At 43.6% G+C, this 22,185-nt stretch overlaps 2 protein-coding genes across 13 annotated transcripts; one reads left to right on the forward strand and one right to left on the reverse strand.

The window, feature by feature from the left end:
- Positions 1–70: 70 nt before the first annotated feature.
- tmco3 (transmembrane and coiled-coil domains 3) lies at positions 71–13,061 on the reverse strand. Of its 5 annotated transcripts, none has more exons than XM_035392766.1 (13): positions 12,917–13,061; positions 10,402–11,087; positions 9,573–9,752; positions 8,988–9,176; positions 7,722–7,850; positions 7,186–7,278; positions 6,345–6,531; positions 5,676–5,793; positions 5,032–5,227; positions 4,685–4,835; positions 4,466–4,545; positions 3,953–4,102; positions 71–2,567 (listed from the first exon to the last, which is right to left on the reverse strand). In XM_035392766.1, exons 2-13 carry the CDS (start codon positions 10,822–10,824, stop codon positions 2,454–2,456), a joined length of 2,010 nt encoding a protein of 669 aa, XP_035248657.1. In that variant the 5' UTR covers positions 10,825–11,087; positions 12,917–13,061; the 3' UTR covers positions 71–2,453. The 5 variants fall into 5 exon arrangements, with proteins under 5 accessions (XP_035248657.1, XP_035248655.1, XP_035248654.1 ...); XM_035392764.1 differs by having other exon boundaries at positions 12,901–13,061; XM_035392763.1 differs by having other exon boundaries at positions 12,538–13,061.
- dcun1d2b (DCN1, defective in cullin neddylation 1, domain containing 2b) lies at positions 12,635–21,239 on the forward strand. Of its 8 annotated transcripts, none has more exons than XM_035392777.1 (9): positions 12,635–12,758; positions 15,049–15,265; positions 16,882–17,050; positions 17,796–17,926; positions 18,567–18,649; positions 19,049–19,145; positions 19,392–19,524; positions 19,608–19,665; positions 20,384–21,239. In XM_035392777.1, the coding sequence occupies exons 2-8, from the start codon at positions 15,091–15,093 to the stop codon at positions 19,636–19,638; spliced, it is 819 nt and encodes a 272-aa protein (XP_035248668.1). In that variant the 5' UTR covers positions 12,635–12,758; positions 15,049–15,090; the 3' UTR covers positions 19,639–19,665; positions 20,384–21,239. The 8 variants fall into 8 exon arrangements, with proteins under 8 accessions (XP_035248668.1, XP_035248665.1, XP_035248666.1 ...); XM_035392774.1 differs by lacking the exon at positions 12,635–12,758 and adding an exon at positions 13,367–13,456; XM_035392778.1 differs by lacking the exon at positions 12,635–12,758 and adding an exon at positions 13,428–13,547.
- The last annotated feature ends 946 nt before the right edge of the window (positions 21,240–22,185 follow it).

Here is a 22,185-nt window from a genome sequence, read left to right on the forward strand (position 1 = left end):
CGGCTTCGAAAGTCTGCGGGGTTAGCTGTCAGTTGGAGTTGGAGACCGAGATTAAATGAAATAATTCCGATTCCAGCGGCCACTATGGCCATGAGAAGTTTTTATTTCTTAGTAAAGTTTGAAAAGTAAACCTGTATCACAAATGCATTTTGTGTAAAATGCGAGAAAGAATATTCGAACAATGTTGGGACAGTCAGTTTTAAAAAAAATATATAAATAGGCTACGTTTGTATTTTATTGTAATTATCAATACGTGATGTTATTACATGTTTTTTGAAGAGTCAACGGAAATGCAATCACAGAACATTGCCTAATTAGGAATTAACCATCAGGAAACGTTTTCAAGAATATTAATAAAATGCAAAGGGGTCAGAACTGAAACATTTAGGGTAGACTTCTGCCCAATGCCCAATAAAACACAGCCTACAATGCAGGCGCCTACAGTGCAATTATAAAGTTCCCAGCTTCAGTAACATACTTTAACAGCAAACTATTCCATCAGTAAACTCATGTCCATCAGATGTAAAAAGTACCATTAATATACATTTCTTACAGCAGCATGGTTTCCTTCAGTTTTCTGTGAAACTACCCACACCTCCATACACACCAGTTTGAGGAAAAGTACATTCACGTAAAAAACAAAAAAAAAACAAACAAACAAACAAAATACAACAACAACAATCAAACCGCGAAATAGGTCACCAGAGCCCAATTATTGTCTCCGGAAGCCATTTTGAAAATTAATAAATAATGGAATGCATTCCACTAACTTACTGTTCCTTCCGACTACTAGTTATGATTGTAAAAACGAATCATATTAGCGTAAATGGAGCATCCATGGTTATGTCTGGAATAAAATGTACTTTTTTGTCTTACCCCTATGAACTCAATAAAGAATGTCTAAGTAATAGCCTGTGTATACATCATACTATATTTCATTACTTTTGGATAGCCCTGACTTGTTTTCACAGTCTATGTCCTGTGAAAAGGTATCAGTTTCAGGCCTGGTCCATGGATTAATCCATAAAGCTACAGTAGACATGGATCTAGTCCACTTTACTGTAGAAATTGGAAAGTGTTGCAACAAAAATCAAACCTAGCTGGTAACCAGAGGGTAGGGAGTCATGGGCTAACAATAGAGGTGGTGTGTAAAACACCACTAACTATTTTGGAATGCGACAAAAAACAAACTGTGAAAACCAGTCAGTTACTGAGAGAGCAAGGGGAAAAAAACTATTTCTAAGCCTGCTTAGTCATGGGAAGATATAAAAAGGCAATGCAGGTATTTGGTAAATGCTCTGACAAAATTCAGTTGTGGGACTCTGGTGCAATATTCAGGCAAAGCATTTCTATATTTAATTTAAAAGCTTAAAAACACATTCAGTGATGCAGAACAAAGCATCTGTACATACGAGTCAGAGAGAGACTCCTGGGGCCTACAGACCCACCAGCTGCATATGCAAAAGCAGGTCTTGTGTATACGCCAAGACAATACTGTATGTTCATAAACTGGAGCCAGTCAACCAACATTACTCCCAACATATCAATTTAACATTATCTTGGCAATAGCTGTGTCTGCTGACACAAGCATGTAAATACGCAGAATAATCATTGCTGGGCAAGGCTTGTTGCGTATATACACCTGCATTCCTTTGTTCACATTTTAGCCTACTGACTAAAAACTGAGCACGAGACAAAAAAGAAAAGTTAAAATAACAGATTAAGAAATAACGACATGAGTGATATGTTGTGGTTTAAAAGTAGCCAGCAAGCTAAAGAAATTGTTGAAAAAAATATTCACCTATTTGTCAGCTGAGTATTCATCAGCTGCCACTTATGTAAACACTGAGCACGTACAGTATGTCATGTACAAATGTTCACCACCAATCAAAGGCAGCTATCTACAGGCAATGGAAGGAGTAGGCATTTGACTTGCAGGTGAGGCACAACCCCTGGTTTGGACCGACATGTGCTCGAACCAAGATGAGAACTCATTTTGGAGTTGATATGTCTTTCACAATAAAAAAATAAATAGAAACTCAATTAGTGTTGCATTGGAAAGAAATTCTTAGGTCCAGATGGTGCAACGAGTCTATAAGTTATATTCAGCTAAAAGCTTTGATTGATGTCTGACATACTCCTCGTTATAAGACAGGTCTTTGTCCGTATGAACTCGTATGAATGCGCCCTGTGCTGGTAATCATGTTTATGGCAAGATACAGGGTCCACAGGTGGCCTTATAAGTCTCACCACCTCCCCATTGTTCCCTTGTCTTTCTGAACTGTTCATGATTTTTCTTATTTACTACTGAACTGTCACAAAGAACACGGTGTTGCAGATTTAATACCGTGGAAGTACAAAACATTGAAACCAACTGTTCAGTTAACCAGCAGCTGCCCTCTGACACTATGATGACCTCTGACCCCCAAATCCTGTGCCTCCTCTTCTTGGGGTCAGGTGGAAATCCTCCGCTCTGTTCTGGGGACACACTTGAGGATAGCAACTCTCCACAGAGCAGGTGCCAGGAGCAGACTCAGTGTGGTGACACTGAGGACCAGCAGGTACACCTGTAGACAGGGAGATATGTGGTGTTAATTAATGGGAGAGGGAGGAAGGGAGGGAGGGAGAGAGAGTGTGTATGAGTGAAATAGAGATAGAGAGAAAATGAGAGAGAATTAAAAAACAGGAAGATGGAGAATACAAGGGATACATCAGAGAAGACCAAGAGGAAGAATATATGGCACGGTTGAGGAATTGCTCAACAATGCCATTTATTCAAAGCACAGACAAAGCTGAGACCTTCTGCTACATAGGCATCCATGCAAGTATTAATATGTTTGAGAGCTGGACTTTGGTTTTTTGTTTATGACACAGTACATATCATCAGATTGTTTACTTATACACTGTACTTCCAACAAAAAATGTTATCCAGAATAAGAAAAAATATTTATTTTCTTCAAAATATTTCCAAAAATTGATTGAATTTGGCATAGAGTCTTATGCTGCTGTCTCAAGTCCTGCTTTAACAGTACTGTCAGACCTGGGCCTGATAGATGATAGATAATAAAGAACCATTTTCATAAAACAAACAGACCTATGTAAATATCTCACACCACTTTATATCTGGGTCAATAACATGTACAGAATACTATACACACTACACTTTTTAAGGTAAAATAGGTTCACTGATGGCTTGAGTTCAGAAGTAAATTCAATTTGAAAAATCCACAACAATGAACTCTAATGTAAAATGAACTTTATTTGAGTCCATGACTGAAGCATTTATCCTACATAATTCACTTAGTGGCTCTCTTACTTGAAAATATTTTGTAAAATGGGACAAACACCCCTCAAAAAACACCTATATTTTTGTCTAATCTTCTCTGATACTGCACCAGTGTAGCAGGCTTATAGTTCAAATGTAGGCTTGGGGCCAGTGAATGAGCTGCATAATGAGCTGGAATAAATTTGCTAAGAGAGTCTTGCCAGAAGGTGTGGGCATGTGTGTGTGTGTGTGTGTGTGTGTATGTATAAATGACCATGCAAAGGATGTGCCTCTTCCACAGAGATAAAGCAGTGATCTTTCCCTCCACCAAGCACACTGCATGCATGTTTCTCTCTGATAATTCAGTCACACACAGCCACACACAGTCACACAGTTACACTGTACATAGTTACTGTCCATCATTCCAACATAATACTGAACGAACACACACACACACACACACACACACACACACACAACCATAATAATATTTTTAAAATAAACATAACACATATTTGGTCAGAGGCACCAAGAGCAAGAAAATGAAAGACAAATAAAGAGATTCAAAGACAGAAAGAATGAGGAAGTGGTGGAGAATGACACCCTGACTTTCAGAATGAGAACGAGAGAGAAAGACACGGAGTGGAATGATCCGGAGCGGCATTTTGAGCGGCAGAGAACACCGACCTCTCGCGAGATGATCCCCGCCCGGCGGGCGCGGCTCCCCAGGACGAAGGAGAACTCGCTGACCTGCGCCAGACCGGCCGAGACGATCCAGCGGATGTGGCGACTACACGGGGGCAGGATTACAGACAGCACCAGCACCGCCATGACAAACTGGAGGAATAGCAGGAATGATAAAAAAAACACGCATGAACACACGTCTTTAACCCACTGAAGAGTAGGCTTTTAGGAATGTTTATTTCAGAATTCAGAAGTTCTAGAGCTCCACTGCTTTCAGTTACCAGTAGTGATTGTTACATCACCATTAGAACGTTCAGTTAAGAACATTCTAATCACATATTGATGTTACACAGGGTCCATGGGCAAGATAATCTTGTCAGGAGCCCCATTGAAAACAGGCTATAAATGGACAGGGAAGCTTGGAAAATGCATTTCTGCAAGCTTACTCCACTGCCTACAGAGGGTATAGAACAACCCATGTTCATGAACCCACAAGACAGGGTGGCAGTTCCGTACCTTCATGATGACCAGAGACAGAGTCAGAACCATCAGAATGGTCAGCTCATAAGCCACGAAGGTAGGGAACACATGGAGACCTGTAATGAACAAAACTCTCTCAGTCATTGCATGTTCAATTAGCATTCCCCTGTCAATCATAGCAATTTATCTTCAATACAGACGATAAACCCAGCGTATGCCAACCCAATATGAGCATACTAGAAGAAGCAGGCTTACCAATGGAAGCAAAGAAGATGATTGCCAGGAAGTCTCTGATTGGCTCAATGCAACTCAACACCTCCCCAGTGATCATGTGACCCTGGGAGGAGAGGAGAGCTCCAGCCAGGAAGCAGCCCAGCTCCATGGAAACACCCAGGAGCTCGGTCACCTGCAGAGATCGGTGGAAAGGTACGAAGCAGTATTAAGTCTGAGGGAAAGGACACTTCCACAACATGCTCTCTCCTTCTTCCTCAATCTCTACCAAACTTACTGGGAAAGAGGAGGAACAGAGCTCCCCATTCATGCAAGAAAGAGAAAGGTGTAGGAAGGAAGAAAGGTCCTAGGAGGACAGGAGCACGGCTCACCTTCAGCATGAGAAAGACGAAGGCCGTTGTGCCCAGCACAAGGATCTCCTTGTTGCCCTTGCACTCCGCGTGCAGCTTCCTGTAGTACGGGCCAATTATATAGGACCTGAGCAGCGCACACAGCAGCAGCACAGCCGCCAGGGACATGAGGACCTGCCCCAGCAGCACCAGTACACGCAGGCCCCCCATCACCACGCTGGAACACAGAACATCACCTCAACAGCTCAACACCGGCCGCGCCCGGGGAGAAGGCAAATTAACCAGGAACTCACCGGAACATCAGAGCAGAACCGCTCTATGACAGAGAGCTAAAGGAGCACGACCACACTCATGTTTTAACAGAATGAAAAGAACGGCACACGCCCAAGTGAGATCGAGGTCATAAAACATAAACAGTGATGTTGGCACTGTTGCTCGAGAGCAAACCTTTGTAAGATTATGGACATTAATATAAATATTCTGCTATGATTCCTAACAATACGGATCGATTTGTGCATGTTGCATTGATTTGATCGGATCGTTGCCCTTTGAACCAATACACAACCTGCTTCACAGAAAGAGAGCTCACCCGTAAGTGTGCATGTGGGCAACTATGAGCAGGTGTGGTTCTGTGAATGCACTGGCCAGGGGGTCAGGTGTCTCACCTGTCTAGGGTCCCATTCCCAACCTGAATGAGGGTGGGCATGACTGCGATGAACAACCCGAGCTGGACATCCTGCATCACCAGCATCCCGAGCAGAACACTACTGTAATCCAATTCACCTGCACAGGTGAGGAAACACAAATCAGACTGGAACACATGCACTAGAACACTACTGTACTCCAATTCACCTGCGTAGGTCAGTATACACAGATCGGACTGAAGCACATGCACTAGAACACTACTGTGATCCAATTCACCTGTACATGTCAGTATACACAGATCAGACTGGAACACATGCACTAGAACACTACTGTACTCCAATTCACCTGCGTAGGTCAGTATACACAGATCGGACTGAAGCACATGCACTAGAACACTACTGTGATCCAATTCACCCGTACAGGTCAGTATACACAGATCAGACTGGAACACACGCACTAGAACACTACTGTACTCCAATTTACTTCTGTTAGCTCCTGTTAACCAGTAAAGCAGGCCATCATGAGAGTTGAAAAATTTGAATAACTCGACCAGACTAACTAAAACACTGGGCGTGTCAACTGTTCATACAAACCTATCTCTCACACTCCACCTCATCTGTACACACATGTACAAACTGCTGCTAAGCACACACAGTGATAAGACACAGAAACGGGGGGTGGGGGTGTACCTTCCTTCTCTCCCCGTGTTCCCCCAGCGAGAAAGCGTGACACCAGCGGGGTGCTGGAGAGGGAGAGGCAGCTGAAGATGAAGACCGTCTGAGTGGAGCGGATTTGCAGCAGGTGCCCCCACAGCAGCCCCACCCCCACCATCAGCAGGGTCATGTAGCACGGCCCCTGCACCGAGATCTTCCACACCTGCGTGAGCAGCACACACCGTACAAATCACACACACTTTATACACTGCACTTCCACACACACACACACACCAAACAAATCACACACACTTTATACACTGCACTTCCACACACACTCACACACACCAAACAAATCACACACACTTTATACACTGCACTTCCACACACACACACACACACACACCATACAAATCACACACACTTTATACAATGCACTTCACAACACGCACCATACAAATCACACATACTTTATACACTGCACTTCCACACACACACACACACCGTATAAATCACACATACTTCATACACTGCACTTCCACACACACACTGTACAAATCACACACACGTTATACAATACACTTCCACACACACACACACACCGTATAAATCACACATACTTCATACACTGCACTTCCACACACACACTGTATAAATCACACACACTTTATACAATACACTTCCACACACACACACCGTAGAAATCACACACACTTTACACACTGCACCGAGATCTTCCACACCTGCGTGAGCAGCACACACACCATACAAATCACACACGCTTTTACACAATGCACTTCCACACACACACCTTACAAATCACACACACTGTACATCTCAAAGGGAAGTGATGAGTAAGGGAAACATTGCCACTTACTTTACGCAGGCGTTCAGGGGAGAATTCCAGGCCAACAACAAACAGAGTGAAGAACACCCCAAATTCCCCCAAGGTCTCCACCTGAACCATGGACTTCAAGAAAGATACACAGGAACACACAAAATCATACACATGCACCATGGAAACACACACACGCACGCACGCACAATCCCAAAACTAGCCACATAATCACACAGCCAGTATAGAAGCCCATATTAATTGCTGAAACAAGAAATATATGCACTTGCTATGGAAATACAGTCACACATTTGCACTGTGGAAACACCAAGTCCCACAGGGTCACCATGGAAACACACAGTGAAACAGGATTAGAAACTACAGGATTAGATCAAAGACTAGGGATCACAAAAGGTCAAACACACGCAGCCATCAAAAAAGGGTCAATGTGGGGGTGTACAATTTAGAGGCTTTTCCACCGAAACCTTTAATGCCATGGGCTTTAGAGTAGCAGATGTTGAAAACCTAATGCCTGATTGAGTAAATAAAAAGAAATAATACTTTCATGTTAATCTTACCTTAATGCTGTTGAGCCCAGAGGGGCCCAGGAGGACCCCGCAGATGATGTAGCCAAACATCGTGGGCAGTCCCACCAGAGTACACAGCCAACCACAGGGCAGAGACAGCATGACCACTGACACCAAGTCCTGAGCAATCAAACACAGATACAAGGGGTCAGCCATTTTGAATGAAAGAGCACAAAAACCACACTGCAGAGGGAGCATGACCACTGGCACCAAGCCCTGAGCAATCAAACACAGATCCAAGAAGTCAGCCATTCCGCATGAAAGAGCACAAAGACCACAGCGCAGAGAGAGCATGACCACTGGCACCAAGCCCTGAGCAATCAAGGACAGATCCAAGAGGTCAACCATTCCGCATGAAAGAGCACAGAACAAAGACCACGATGCTGAGAGAGCATGACCACTGACACGAAGGCCTGAGCAATCAACCACAGGTCAAAGAGGTCAGCCAGTTCACAATAAAGAGCACAGCACAAAGAGAGATGAAGCAGTAAGAAATAGGTACTTGGCCAAAACTTGGAAAAAAATGGGGCAAGCAATGGATCTTTAACATAACATACCAACCATAGTTTGTGACACTATAATGTCAAATTTCCCATTCCAAATTTCAACTGTTAGCTATAATGTAAAAGTATACACCTGCATGTATAGAAATCACAGCTATTACGGGTTATCTTTTGGGTAAGCTGGAGAATGGGACAGACCTTGAATAATCCAAATATTAAAAGTATCTTGCTCAGCCATGCTGTTATTGCTAAATGGCACTTGTGCTTCTCTGATCTATGCACATGGATTAGCTTGCCAGCAGGCATAAATAATCACTTTCAGCACATATGATTGTGACTCTAATTTTATTTGTTACTAACAGGTGATTGCTAACTGGGAAATTGGCTGTAACTGAAAACCTTACAACAGATGCCAATGTCCTCTCTCTCCACGGGCAAATGTTGTACTTTACCCTGTAGAATTACCCACAACTACACAGCAGACTTGTGGGTTCACCCAATTAAAGGACAGAACAAGCACTGTTCTGTGGCTACGGCTACTTTGCTTGCCCCTTGGCATCTTGTGGTAGATACAAGGTTATAATGCCTGAAATCTATACCATATATTAACAGCTTCAGAAAATATACAGATATGTAAATACAGAATGTGTAACGTGCATGCTGCATGAGTCATCCTGGACCAAGACATCAGGCAAAGACATCAAGGACACAAGGACAAGAAAGTTGTGCGACATGTGAAGGGTGAGGAACAGACCTGGATGAAATGGTGGTCAGCACGGGGCATGGTGGAGTCACGGGGCTTGGTCAGGACATACTGGTTATTCTGGGAGTCGATCAGCATGCTCAGGCCCAGGTCATCCTCCACCTCCCGCCTGGACATGTTCCTCTGAGAGTCTTCCTCATCCTCCACCCTGAGCACCGCCTCTACATTCACTCCCTTCATCTGGCGTAAGAAACGCAAGAGTGAAACAACCTTTTCCAACAAATCAAGATCTTAGCAAAATGCACAATCAATCAAAAGACAGAAACCCTCTACTCAAGGTAATAAATGTCACACAGACACATAAAAAAACTGGTCACAGTGGACAGAATTACACCAATATCAAAAATTATTTTTAAAAATATATGATTCCTACATATCTTACATGGTGTGACCTTACCTATGTGCTATGGCCTTACCTGTATTGGTAGAACTTTGCCTATAGCTACAACATTTATTGTAGCCAGCGGTATGATCTAACCTGCCTGTCATAGCCAAAGGTACAGTATTTTGTTGTAGTGAAGTCATTTGTTGTGGTGAGATCTTCCATATTTGTGGTTGGCAAAGGTATGGTCTTACCTGTTTGTTCTGGTCAAAAGCGTGGTCCTCTATTTCCTCCTCAAGCCGGTCAGCAGCTCGCCTCACATCCTCCAGGATCTCATCCAGTACAGACAGAGTTTTGTTCTGGTCCTGCACAATCTTCAGCGCCTCCTGCTGGTGTTTCTCTGCAGCGATCAGCTCCACATATTCCTGCTCTTCCTGAAAACGCACACAGGCAAGTAAACATGTTGGTTACAAAATAGATTTTTAAAAAACAATAGCTTCTCGTAGTGGACTTTCATTTGCTTTCACAATAGAAATCTAAAATGGTGAAAGTTGGTGTGTGAGTGTCCGAATCAAAATGGCTGCCATGCATCACCCAGTGTTACGCATTGGTGCAGAGCATGCTTTGAAGAAGCGTTGCGCCAAGCTCCAGTCAGCTGGGACAGTAGTGTCTGGATCCTGTCATCTCTCGACAGACACACAGAGCCCAGCCCAGCACTCCTGACCACACACTGTCTGCCACACAGAGATAGTGCAATCTGCTGAGTAATGGTGTCCCAGGCGCCCTCCACCGGGGGGGAAATGCCCCTTTACATCAATCTAATATGTGTTGAAGCAATAGGGCACATCTGCGTTTAGGGGAATATCCACTTCCGTCCTCCTTGCATGTGCATTCCTCTGTTTATTATTACTATGGTTATTTTTTGTTATTGTTATCATGTTCTTGATCATTTGCCATGTATTATCTTACATTTCAAAAATTAATTATCCTTTATTTGTTTTCAGATGTAGTGTGGTGAGGCCTCTCTGAAAAGCACTTCAAATAAATGACGACTCAAATTCCCATCATCCCCCCCGTTCTCACCTTAATGGCTGCTTCCCGCAGGGCCTCCAGTCTCTGCCGGCTGCTCTCCTTCATGTTGACCACATCCTTGTAGTCACCCTGCAGGGCCCGCTGGAGGCCCACCACCGCCTGGAACACGGACTTCTCGCTCTCGTTGAGCTCCTTCTGGAAGATCTCCAGCGTGTGCACCTGGAAGAGCTTCTCCGGGTCGGAGAGGGACCGGTCTCGCTCGGTGGCTGCCACGGCGACGGCCAGCTTCCTCACCGCCGCCTTCTTCTGCCGCAGGAGGCCCGAGAGACGGCGGCAGTTCTCCGCCACCCACTGCCGGCCCTGAGCGGGCGCCACGCCTCGCCCGCGGTGGAGCCGGATGGCGTGCCCGGCCACCTGGTCCTGCTGCAGCCCCGCCACTGGCCCCAGGCACAGCAGAGCAAACAGACCCCACATCAAGCCTGCTCCGCTCTGCCTGGCCCCACTCCAAGCCTCCGGTCAGCTGACTGTGTGTGCAAGAGAGAGCCCCTTGTCTACATTCTCAGTGCTGCCCACTAGTGGCAGTGCACGAGAAATTCACAGGCGTTCGTTGCGCTGCTCTAAGAGGCTCATTACGCTTATCCAACCTCCCAACGTGTGAAATCAGGAGCGACGAATCCTCCAAGCAGCGTGAGCTCCTCGTTCACTCATTCTCCCAGTCATGTCCCTGAAAACCACATCTAGAAAGAACACAGACATTTTCACATTTCTCACAGAACACAGGTTGCATGCACCCTCACCCAGGCAACTTAACACCCCTTAAATACACAAAGACCTCATTGCCTAATTAGCCCTCTGAAACAGGGGCACCTTTTTTCATGTGAAGACATAAACTTAACCGCGACTATCAATATCCCAGACCTGACGTCCTGCCTAGGGTTACAAGGTGGGGCCCATATCTGACTTTAAAAAACAATACTGACCACTCCTGTAATTTCAGATTCATGAAAGACCGTTCCACTCGCAAACAGAACACGCCCATCGTAGATCACAAAGACACCATCCGACCAGAGAAAGATTAATCAGTGAGCCACATACTCCCACATTGAATGGGGCTTTTGGGTATGTCAAACCGTAAATCAACAGCACAGTTTTTAAAATAAAGTCAAACATGCCTGTGACAGTAATATGAAATTTACAAATAAACAGTGATTACCAATAGAACGTATTCCCAGGTGCTGTCCACACAAAGGACCCAGCTTCCATCTAGGTCAAATGACCATTATTCAAAAGTATCGTGGTCGCAGTTATGGACTATAGCGCGTGACCATTATCACGGTCATATTACTTAATGGCCACGATTTTTTTTTTTAATGAATATGCAATCTGTCTGTCACTCCAGAAATATTGATATTATATGGATAAATTATGAGTTATTATGCGCAACCAACACAGCATCTGTATTGTTCTGAATATAAAATTCAGTTGTATTCGTCACTACGAACGAGGTCTTCAACGAAAATATAATCTTTCTTTTTAGCAAACATGGTCGGAGCTATGCCATGACAGTGACAAGAAAAGTTTCACGTCTGCGGAAGTGGCATGCACGGATGGAAACCATGTTTTACGGTTGTTTGGTCTTTTCAGGTCTGACAGATCTGGTCAGAAAGAATATGACATCCGACGGACTGGCAATTTTCGGTCTGTTTGCAGTCTTGCGTGAAAATACAGACACGATTTTCCTTGGACGCTGACACGTTTCATCCCAGGGGAAAATGCGACTTGTAAAGGAATGAATCAGCTGCAGCGGCAGAGACCACGGCGGTTGATAAATCCCCTAGCTGCAACTAATAATACTTCTCAACGGAGACACATTACCACGCCACACACGCTCTTCTGCTCACGCAGCGATGCGAGGCATCACTCCTGTCCGCAGGAAAGTCTAACGTTTAGCGTAGATGCGACTTAACTGCATCCCGCAAGAAGCTATCCTGACGCTACATCGTCTAGATAGCTATACCTCCTTATAAAATTGTGTTTATGCAGTAAAACACAGAAGTCTATACATTCATTCAACCTTTGCTATAAATGTAAATACATTACATAGCGTATCACCTCTACGGTTTCAGGCCAGTATGCTTGCTCGTCCTGCGCCATAGTCGAATCCACAATTTTAGCTCATGAACGTACCTGCTTGAATTCCCGAAACCGTACAGACCGCCCCAAACTCTTCAGTAAATGAAGGCAGCAAACTTCCTCTTGCGATACCACCCCTAGCTCCCAGAAGGCTACATTGCCAGCATACCGTAGCTAGTAGTTGCGGTAGGTACACGGCTTTACCATTTGACAACACAACTCAGTTCCAGGACCCATAGCCCTCCCTTCCACCGCCAACAAATATCGTCCGGCAGGTATGATTTTCGGACAGAAAATATTAGTGATTTACACGCTTTATTCTGCATGATATATAAGTGTTGTTTGGCGTTATGGCTACATATTAAATTCCCGAAAATGAGCGACAGGCATGTTTTTTCCTACATACTTCAACCTTACTTGCTACGTTGCTCACCGGACCAGATTGACGTCAAGTTTTTACAACTTCTGTAGTGATCATCGTAATAAACTTAGTAAAAGCTACTGTTTTGAATAGTCTGTTTAGTCGGTCAGTGGCATAGTCAATGCCTGAAAACAATTATTACTACATTTACTTCCGAAACATCAATATGATCGGGTCCATATTTGCGCTCTTATATGGGATATGTAGTCTTTGTTGTATTGTAACAGAGTTTAAGATTATCGAAAAATATAATTTTGCTTGATAGATTTTTGGTAATAACTTTGGCTTTTATGGAGTTAGCTAATTTAAATGAACTGTGGTTTACTTGCTTTTCATGTTTCCGCCTCTTCAATAACGTATGATATTTGCCCCCAGGCTAATGTTGGGAAAAGAAAGCCTTGGCTACATGTTTAAAAAAGAACTACAAAACCCAGTATTTAACAACTCGAACGCGCAAGCTCCTTTGCTTTCTAGCGCAATACAGACATGCTGCTGCGCATGCGTATTAGGGCCACTGACTATCAAGTTGGTCAAACAGCGGGTGATAAAATGGTAGGTAAGATCAAAATAAAGCCAAAATGATGAATAAAGCACTGCAACGAGTTGTAACGCGGGAAAGAGGGTCGGGTAGTACCGAAGGAAGGTTGGTGTTTACGCTTGCGGGGTGTCCTTATGCAGTCCTCTTGCATTGTCAATGTTTAACAGTATCAATTCATCAGTGGAAAAGGAAGGTCAGAGTTGTTGGTATTTTGAGAGCTGACACCAGCAGCAGTTGCTCGATACGTACCTTTCCCTTTTTGGTCTCTTACTAAGCGAGTTGGGACAGCTGGGGCCATCCAATGGTACAGGGTTTGGAACTGGGTCGCGAGTTACAGCCTTTGTAGAGCTGGGCTAGTAAGTAGGACGAAGGGAATTTACATGATCATATTTTTGCATACAACCGAAGGGACCCCGAGCCTGCAATCAGTTTCAGTTCACGGTGCATGGCGATGACTGTGTTTTGCTTTCTTGTTTTTAAAAAATTATTGGCTAATATTTCTGTCTCACAAAACGCATTTCTGTTTTAGCAGGCTAGGTAAATTGCTCGACGTTTCCAGCTAGCCGGTCGAACCCACCTTTGTCAATTTGACAGCAGATAGAATGCTGTTTACACTGTGTACATCCCATCAGTGAATTTAAGTGGTGGTAACAGGACGAGTGTATTTTTGCATGTTTTAGATATATTCCGAGTTCAGTAACAATTCGAGTGGATGTTTTTCACTGAAGGTAATGTCTGAAAGCGATCAGCAGTTGTGTGTTGAATGTAGCTTATAGCATGCGTTTAACGTGAAGAGACATTCCCGACATTGTAAATATATACACCCTGGTCATATTCTTGGCGTTGTGAAGGCTGACTCTGCTAGTTCGAAAATATCCACGTTTTGCAATGCAGTCCGAGTTGCTTTCAAAGGCTGAGCCACGCTGCTGCCAAAGAGCAGCTGATTAATCTACTCTCATTGCTTGATGTGACGTCTTCAGATGTTTGAACATTACAGGCCACTTGCAGGTTGTTCTGAGCAAGATTATACTCCAAATTGGACTGTGTGGCCACCGGCCAATGTTGTACTTGAAAAACAACAGCGCCAGTTGTCTGACTGTAACTTATGAGAGAGAGAGACGCTCGTTATGTGTTGTTTTGGTACATTACTTAAATTGTGATTAGTGATAATTTGGAGATTGTGCTTTGTCTGGAGATTAGTGTGCATTCACTACATTAATTATAATCTCTGATCTCTGCTGTACAATTTGTATACTGGCCCTGAACAGCCAGAACAGATAACAAGCATGTCCTGTCCTGGGTTATCTGTTTTTTTTGTTTATAAATTGAGAACACTTCATGTCCTGCCATCTACGATTCTGTACTGCAGTTTACTCCAAATTAGGCTATACCAACCAAGAAAGAAATGTTTCACAAGTTCAAATGTTTCATAAGTGAGAATTATGGTCATAAGATTTTGCGAGGTTGAAGAACCTGTCAAAATTAGCATGTGCAACACACAGATGAAATGGGGGTGAATAGGGAATAGGGACTTATAAAATGAGTCATAGTCTGTCACAGATTGGCATGTATGTGTGAGCAACAGTGCTTTGCGTCTTTTTGGCAGCATAAACTGAAGTCGTCGCAGAAGGACAAGGTTCGTCAGTTCATGTCCTTCACGCAGGCCGGTGAGAAGACAGCGGTATACTGCCTCACACAGAATGACTGGAAACTAGAGGTGGCCACAGACAACTACTTCCAGAATCCAGACCTCTACCACAGGGAATCCATGAAAAACTCAGTGGACAGAAAGAAGCTGGAACAGCTTTACAACCGGTACAAAGGCAAGTCTACAGTCCTCCCTCGACCACTGAGGTCCAGCGATGTCCACACTCCCTGCAGTAATAACAGTACCCACAACCGGAACTCCAGCAGGCTGCCTGCATTCTGATTGGCCGAAAGTCTGATCACAGCCACTGAATTGCAGCTATTCTAACCTCACCCTTTAAGTTCTAACAGAATGTCCACGCCCTCTAAAGGAAAACCAAATGCCCACACCCTCTGAAGACCCTAATTTATGTCAGCCATCATTTGACTATTACCGTTTACATTTTTTTTTTTTACAAAAGTTGGATGGTCGAGTCACAATTGTAAGTCCTTCACAGCAGTCTTGACAGTCTCTGGCATTGCTGTGGACTGGAAGTGATAATGCCTGCAGCCTTCTGACATTTTATTTAAATCTTTGGTTCAGTAGCTCAACTGCGCAGCCATTGGACAGTCAACTACAGGCGTGGCTGTTGTGCAACAAGGCAGGAAATACCCTGCAAACAAACACCATCCCTCCCTGGCAGCACTGCCAAGAGTACCAAAAGAAAGCCGACACCCCCATTTAATATTTTCACCTTTTCTTGGCTTACAGCCTGGAATTAATTTGCGTCAAATCAGACTTTTTTTGTACCTTTATTTACACAATATCATATACAATTTCAAGTGAAAATATAATTCTGCAAATTTCCGAAAATTAATGAAAATGACTGAAATAGAATAAAATATAACTTTATGTACGCCCTGTGTGTTGTCCCCCAGGCCTCCTACCCAGACGGGCCTTTTAATAAAACTATTCAAATTCATATTTAAAAATTCAAATAATTCAGTCTGGTTTTACTGAATTATTTCCAGTGAAACAATGAGGTAAAAGTAGTTCACGATAATTCAATTGCGGATTCCGTTACAATAAAAAGTAAATGACTGATGGATTAATTACCATTGATCAATTCATAATTAAACTCAGATTGCCATTAAGAGAATAGCACCTGATTAGCAAAAACAATGACTTGAGTGCATGTTGTGCATTTAGCTATCCTGAGGAGATTCTGCACTGTCAAAAGTCTGAAAACTCTTTTTAATGTTCAATAAATAGGACAATCTGATAATGGCAGAATGCATTTTATTTATTTATTTATTGATTTTAATTCAAAATAGACTGTTTAAGCACTGTCATTTTAGAGTTAATAGAGTTAAATTTGAAACAAATAATGTATGATTATAATTATTCCTCCGTTGCTTCCCTCTGAGTCCTATTGTATATATGAAGGACTTCTCCCAGTACATTTCCTTAATTCATTTTTTCTGCAGTTTTCACATTGCAATCATTTTGGTTATTTAGGAAACACTTATACACTGATAACATCTGCAAGTATATGCAATGCCTCCCTGACACTCTTGTGCTGCTGAAACAGCAGTTCTCAGCTGGTGAACGGAGGCCTAATTTCAGTTACATATTTTATTAAATTTAAGGGAACAGCAATAGGGAGTTCAGAAAATGAATTCAGTTCTGAGCTGGAGGTTGGGGGGGGTGTGAGATTCTATAAGGGAAATGAATTTGGCAGGCGTAGTACTGTATCGTGTGCATGCCAGTGCGCTGTGTGTGTGGAGTGTAATGTGGTGGCACTCCCCTCAGACCCCCACGATGAGAACAAGATCGGGATCGACGGGATCCAGCAGTTCTGCGATGACCTCACTCTTGACCCGGCCAGCGTGAGCGTGCTGGTGGTGGCGTGGAAGTTTCGGGCCGCCACCCAGTGTGAGTTCAGCCGGAAGGAGTTCCTGGACGGCATGGCTGAACTGGGGTGAGCGCCCGCAGGTCTCGGTGTCCTGTCTGTGAGCAGAGGTGGAAAGTCCAGGGGTCAGACTGTAAAAGTCCTGCCAGGAGTTTACTCCACCCATGAACCAGCTGATTTCACTGATTAGTTTTACCTCCTGGCTGAAGGATTGAGCTAGTTAGCAAATCCAGGTGATTGGAACAAAATACTGGGGAAGACCTTTACTTTCTGGACCTGGATTTTCCTCCTCTGCACTTGTCTGTGAACAGTGAGCAGATTACCCTCTGTTCGTTTGGCTGCTTACCTATAGTTAATTTGCACACAGCCATGGATTTTAAAACAAATACACAGGTGCTACAACACTGCAAAAAGTCTGTCTTAACAAGCATTTTATTCTTCTAATGAGAATGAGAATTTTCTCTCCAGCAGAAAATATTGGCTTGTTTGAAGTTACTTTTTGCTTGTCAAGTGAAAGTTTATTATCCCAGTGGCAAATCTTGAAACGAGTCTGTCTCACCTCATTGACAATATTTTGGTATCGTTTAGTATAAAAGTAACAGAAAAAAATATTTAGTCTTAAATATAAGACTGAAATACTTTAGATTGACTTTAAAAGGTGAATTTAAAAAGTGCAATATCACAAGCCTGTTTGTCATTTGCACTCATTTGCTTGTCACTGGTTTGGCCTGTTCCTTCTGTCTGTCATTAGTTGCCGTTTTGTTTTTTGTTTTTTGGCTTTTCTCATCTGTGGCATTATCTCCCCCCCCTTCAGCTGCGACAGTCCCGACAAGCTGAAGGCGATTCTGCCCAGGCTAGAGCAGGAGCTCAAGGACAGTGGGAAGTTCAAAGACTTCTACCAGTTTACCTTTAACTTCGCTAAGAACCCTGGACAGAAGGGGCTAGGTGAGTGGTGGACCCCCTGGGGGGGGGAGAGGTATGCAGGCTAACGACAGGGGCTGAGGTGCAGTCTGAGGGCGGATGTGACCGCCACTGTTTCGGCGCTGACTGCTGAGGGGAGAGCACCCCCCTGTCCCAGAACACTGCAGTGGACATGACACTGAGACAGGGTTTGGTGTCCTGCACAGCCACAGCAGTGGAACGCAGGGGTGCTGGGAATGAGAAAGTTTTCCCAGTTCCTCTATCACGAAAGGCTGTGGCCCTCATGGGCTCTGAGGGATCAGAAGGGCTGAGGGTATACGAGTTTGTGATGTGCATGCGTTTGCTTTTATTGATGCATTTTTGTTAATGGATAAGTGTACCCCCCCCCCCTCACACACACACACACACACTTTAAGCTGTACAAATTGATGAGCTCAGGGATCCATTCAGAACAGGGGTTTGCATTTTTGTTCAAATTGTAACACAAAGCAAAAAGTTCAAATATTTCTTTGCTCCACTAATTATCTATGAGTTGTGCAAGCAGAAATGTTTTTCAAAAGTGGTAATGCTGCTTAAAGTAATAGGTATTCAGGAAACACTTGGCTGTGTGCTTTGTTAGTGTACTGTACATTTAAAAGTGTGTTTGCTGTTGTCCATGTTTCAGATTTAGAGATGGCTGTAGCTTACTGGAACTTAGTTCTGACTGGAAGGTTCAAATTCCTGGACCTCTGGAACAGGTTTCTATTGGTGAGTATGCAGGGCACAGGCTGGCCTATGGCATCCTATGGGGGCTGTTGGTTCAAGAACTTTGAGCTCATCCTACCCACTAGAGACAATCACATGGAGTTTTGGAATTGTTCAACTGTGGCATCATCAAGTAATCTTGAGGAGAATCTTCTGCTCATTATTTACTCTGCAAAGTTTCAGCCTGAATACTTTCTGCATATTTGTGAACAGGGCTTTATACAGTATGTGACTGCCAAGATAGGCAAATGTAGAATGTAAAGTATTCAGTAATTTTCTCACACTAGCCCCGTTATACTGTAGCACCACAGTGACACTGTTATAATGAATCATTGTTGAGATACAGCTTTCAGAGTTTTCATTGGTTTTGTGATCACCTGCATTTTGTCCTGTTGTATGAAGGAACACCACAAGCGCTCGATTCCCAAAGACACCTGGAACCTGCTCCTAGACTTCGGCAACATGATTGCTGATGACATGTCCAATTATGACGAGGAAGGTGAGTGTTTGTGATGTTTTTTTCCACAGCCTTCATAGGGCCAAATGCCAAATGACTGTTATAAAATGAAGTGGTAGACGGTTTAAATCCTCAGACCTGATTTATAATTAATAGCCAGTAGGGGGAGTTTCAGCCTCTTTAAAAATGGTGCCAGAGTGGAGTCTTATGTTGTGTCAGCATTACGAGCCTTGCTTCTCTGCACTGGAGGCGCTGTTACCTGATCCAATATGTCTGCTTTCTTTAAAGCGGGATATTGCAATGCAAAAGAACAGACCTTGGTTCTATTCATAGCATCCATACTACCACCAGACATATGCACCAGCCAGTCCACCGCTCTGTGGAGGGAATTCCTGTGCCATCAAACGACAGTTTTCAAACGGTCTGCCCACCACTGCCAGAATTAATATGTTAGCATTGTAATGGTACACCTGAACCTTTTAAATCTAGCTTTGTTATTTGCAGGGCCTCAACCAGGGAGGTTTTTGCCTGGTGAAGTGTTGAGATCAAGTTGGAACGATGGGTGTGTTGGTCATTAAAGCTTTCCCACTAATTTGAGATTCCTTTGTAGTTTAGCTAGCAATTGCATGCTTGGTAGGCAACTTTAGCTTAGCCCTAATTCAAGATAACATGGTTACAAACATTTGAGGTATCAAAGCTGACAACTGACTGTACTGTACAGTATGAAACTGAAGTTTCCTTTGTGTAATAATGCTATTTTATGTTGGTTCCTTGGATTTTTTTTTTTTTTTTGCAATCTCATCCCTACAGTGCAGAAGCATGACAGTGTCATGGTTACAAATATTTAAGTTTAAAAAATGTAGAAAAATATATTTGTGTTGGATGAACTTGGTGTGCAATCTTGTGCTGATTCACTTGCGTATCTTTGTGCAGTACAGCCTTGTGGTCCATTCTATAATATTAGAATGCGTACTATGTAGTTTCAGGTGGCATTTATAGTCCAATGACATTTGACAGGCTAGCTTTTTGTTTTTTTAAATTTGTAGTCCTTTAACATATCTGCACAGTGGTGCAACTCATGCCTGACACATTGAAACCTGTCTGGAGGCAGGGTCTTTTACTCACCAGATAATAAAACTCTCCCGTGATATTGGCTTGATCTGATTGGTACAAAGTTAGCATTGCTGGCAGTTGATTGGTGGAGAGCCTGATGAGTAAAGTGTCACTCCTTCAATCAGTAAGGATACTGGATTGACTATGTGCTCTCTTTGTCTCCCTAGGGGCGTGGCCTGTCCTCATCGATGACTTTGTGGAGTTTGCACGGCCAATCGTAACGGGGGGCAAACACAAAACTCTATAAACGCTGCCTGGCAACAGAGGGCTTTTATCCCTTTATTTTGACTTTTGTTGTTTTTTCTTTTTTTAAAGTGGCAAGAAAGAAAAACAAGAAGAAGAAAAAATAAATAAAAAAAACACTTGAAATTGTGAAACCGCTCTACCGTCAGTAACACGAAAGGGCAGGGTGAGGACAACCAGGCAACCAATCAGGCAGCGGAGTGGAAAGGAACCGCCTTTTTTTTTTCTTTCTTTCTTTCTTTGGCTGGAGTTGCTACACACACTGCAGCTGCCTCTACAGCGAGCGGGGGAGGAGGGGCCGACCGGCCCCCTTCGAAAAGCCACGCGCCACCTGGCACACGCCCGCCGTACGCTCCCGCCACCCCCATCGCCGGGCAGCTCCAATAGGGGGGGGCGCTGTGACTGCACCCCCCCCTCCCCGGGGAGCCCCCCCCCCGCCTGTGCTTGGGTTATGTTTTGGGAGGAAGAGGAGGAGTGAGGGGGGTGGAGTGGCTGTATGATATAGGGCAGATTCTGCATGCTTTTTTTTTGTACAGTGAACAGTGTTCAGGACACGTCTGTGATCTTACTCAGACAGACAGTTTGACAGGGCAGCATGCAGGTCAACCCCTGACAACACCAGCAGCGACGCTACAACTAAAGCTGTAATATAATGTATCTATGTAGAGACTATTATATATACATATATATATATAATATAAATTCATGACATATATAAGCAAAAGGTATGAACGAGAAAAGTATTTGTGGTGTAAATTAAACCCTCAGTTATACACTTCATTTCATTTTGATTTTGTGATATTTTTGTCGTTTCCGGTTTTAGTCTGGGAGGTGAGTGTGGATCATAGAATTCCAGCCCTTCCTAACACCTGCGCTAAGCAAAGCTCTGGCTGTCATTCTCTGATTAGTGTTCCCATACGCACATGAACCCAGAGACCCTGTCAGTCGTGTTCAAACCTGGTGTGTGCCCTTCTCATTAATTGCCCTTGTCATTAAAATACACTTTGCTTCTGTGGATACTTGTAAGAGGGACGTGTAGAGACGCTGTCCCTCAAAGCATAGACCCAGAATCAATTGTCACATAAGGGTTTTAGTTAACCACTAAACACTTGATTGATCTTTCCCGCTTAGATTGCTGTAGATGACATTTATTTATTTGTATGAGCTAAGCTATAATAGAGCTGTCTGTTTTAATGAGCTTTTTTAATATGTACCTTTTCATATTTGGAAATATGTGGTGTTCTATGATGATGTCATTGGGTACGTCCTCCTAAGAGCCCCCCCAGTGCCATTTCGGAAATATCCTGAGCACAGTGGGCTGAGGCTATTCCTAAATAAAGTGTGTGTGTGTGTGTGTGTGTGTGTGTGTGTGTGTGTGTGTGAGTGTGTGTGTGTGTGTGTGTGTGTGTGAGAGTGTGTGTGTGTGTGTGTGTGTGTGTGTGTGTGAGTGTGTGAGTGTGTGAGTGTGTGAGTGTGTGAGTGTGTGAGTGTGTGAGTGTGTGAGTGAGTGAGTGAGTGAGTGAGTGAGTGAGTGAGTGAGTGAGTGTGTTTCTGTGAGGGAGAGTGTGTGTGTGAGTGAGTGAGGGGGAGAGAGATTGTGTGTGTGTGTGTGAGTGAGTGAGGGGGAGAGAGAGATTGTGTGTGTGTGTGTGTGAGTGAGGGAGGGAGAGAGAGAGAGATTGTGTATGTGTTTGTGTTTCTGTGAGGGAGAGATTGTGTGTATGTG

This window comes from Anguilla anguilla, chromosome 15 (assembly GCF_013347855.1).
Source record: "Anguilla anguilla isolate fAngAng1 chromosome 15, fAngAng1.pri, whole genome shotgun sequence".
Taxonomy (NCBI): Eukaryota; Metazoa; Chordata; class Actinopteri; order Anguilliformes; family Anguillidae; genus Anguilla; species Anguilla anguilla.